Genomic DNA, 2146 nt, shown 5'->3' with positions numbered 1-2146 from the left:
TCCAACGTTGTCTGTGTGGCTGAGACTTCGGGCTTGGGGCAGCAAATTTCATCCTGAGCTCTTCCAAGTAATTATTGCAAGTAATTATTTGTTTTCTTCTTTTTTCTTGTTTTTTTTTTTTTTTTCAGCGTTTCTCAGCAAGAGGTTTGGAGATCTCACATGGCCCTTAGGGAGGGCTTGTGGAGGGAATTGTGCTTGAGAGCAAAGAAATCCTGCCTGTAGCTTCAGTCTGGTGTGCAATATTGATTTCATTTGATCCTTACAGATCTGGAGGACTTTTTGGACTTAATTCCCATTTTAGTGATCTTGGAAATGCCACAAATCAGCCTGGACTGAGGGGAAATTCTGTAGCTAAATGTGTGTGTTAGGCTGGCTGAGATAACGAGGGCTGGTGGTCCCAGAGTCCCAGGCTGTTTGGGATAGAAGGGACCTTAAATCCCATCCCATCCCCCCCTTCCACTGTCCCAGGCTGCTCCAAGCCCCATCCAGCCTGGCCTGGGGCATTTCCAGGGATGCAGGGGCAGCCCCAGCTTCCCTGGATAACCTTGGATCCAAAGGTGTTTGTTTTGCATCCTCCCCACCTCTGGCAGGTGGCACAGCAGGAGTTGTGCTTGGAATGCTTAAGGACAATTATCATTTTAGTTTACACATGCAGTTAAGTTTGACCTCTAATGTTTTTTTTCCTCCCACATTTCCATCCAGGATTATCTCCAATATCTTTGTTTTCTTGTGCTGGGTGCTCTAGTTCTGAACCCTCTCAAATTTGATCTCAACAAACACATTTAGGAGCAAAATGGTCTTTGAGGTGCAAAATGTGTCCTTGGGCTTGGGCAAATGACAGCTAAGAGCACAAGGACAACCTCTGGGCTCTCAGAACTCCAAGTTAGTTCTTTTCTTTTCCTTCCATGGTTGCAATGTGGTTTTTATTTTAGAATTCACTTTTCAGCTCAGTGCCTGTCAGCTGCACATCAGCTCGAGCAGAGACTTGCTGGAAGATCTAGAAGAGAAAGATTTGGTCACAAATGTTCCTAGAAGCGAATCAAATCAGTGCAACAGATGCATCAGAGCTTTCTGGGTCTTTATTTAAAAGAAAAATCACTTGATACTCTCATATTGAGAGTTGGTGGGAACCTTTAACGGCTCCGCACTGCCAGAGGGAATATGGGATGGGGTATTGTGAATTGAGAATTGTTCCCTAAGAGGGTGGGGAGAGGCTGGGATGGAATTGCCAGAGCAGCTGTGGCTGCCCCTGGATCCCTGGCAGTGCCCAAGCCAGGTTGGACAACAGGGCTTGGAGCAGCCTGGGACAGTGGGAGGTATCCCTGACACAGCACGGGGTTGAAGAGGATGGGATTTAGGATCTCTTCCAATCCAAACCATCCTGGGATTCTAGGGCCAAAATATTGTATTCCAACTGAAGCATTATTTGGTCTTTGCAAAGAATTTGCCTCCTGCCTGCTGCTGACACAGCCAGAGCTGTGTGTGGCCACGAGCACTGACTTCACCTTCCGTTTTCTGAATTCAACCCCAGCTTCCCTCCTTTTCTTTCCTAGAAACTTCCAGGAATTATTGCCTCAGGGTTTAGAGCTCTGATTTCCCCATGTGTGTTTGTAACAGTCCTTTATCCTGGTGGATTTTTGGGAGCTCCCAGTGCATCAGGGTTTTTTTTCTGTACTTCATTTCCAGCTGTGGATTTGGTGCTTTGCTCCTGCCCTGGGTGCTGCAGCACAGTCAGACCAGGACTGTTCATAACAGAGCTGTTCCCCCTCCCATCGCACTGCCCTGCTGAGTGAGACACATAGAACAGGTCAGAGAGTGTTAACAACCAGGATAATGAACTTTTAACTCCAGCCTTGTGTTCCCCTGCAGGCAAATGTGATCAATTTAAAGACTTTCCTTTCAGCCGTGAGACTGGCTCACCAAGGCAACGACACCAGCGTCCTCCCTCTCTCACCTCTGGTCCCAGCAAAGAACTCCGACGTGGAGAAGCCCAAAACCAAAATGATCATCACTTCCAGGAGGGATTATCCCCTCACCAAGAGCTTCCCTTTCTCCCTGGAGCACCTGCAGACCTCGTACTGCAAGCTGGCCAGGATCGACAGCAGGGTGCTGTGCCTGCGGAGGCTGCGCAAGCTGGACCTGAGCC

General features: G+C 48.2%; 1 protein-coding gene across 1 annotated transcript in view; it reads left to right on the top strand.

The window, feature by feature from the left end:
- Positions 1 to 1848: 1848 nt before the first annotated feature.
- The window catches only part of LRR1 (leucine rich repeat protein 1), a gene marked incomplete at its 5' end in the record, with an annotated part of 4479 nt that continues 4181 nt past the window's right edge, over positions 1849 to 2146 (top strand). The window contains one exon of the mRNA XM_031066219.1: positions 1849 to 2143. Within this exon, the coding sequence (XP_030922079.1) occupies positions 1849 to 2143 (295 nt within the window). The remainder of the gene's footprint in view (positions 2144 to 2146) is intronic.

Source organism: Geospiza fortis, unplaced genomic scaffold (genome assembly GCF_000277835.1).
Source record: "Geospiza fortis unplaced genomic scaffold, GeoFor_1.0 scaffold23, whole genome shotgun sequence".
In the NCBI taxonomy this organism is placed as follows: domain Eukaryota; kingdom Metazoa; phylum Chordata; class Aves; order Passeriformes; family Thraupidae; genus Geospiza; species Geospiza fortis.
This window is presented reverse-complemented; position numbering and strand designations above follow the sequence as displayed.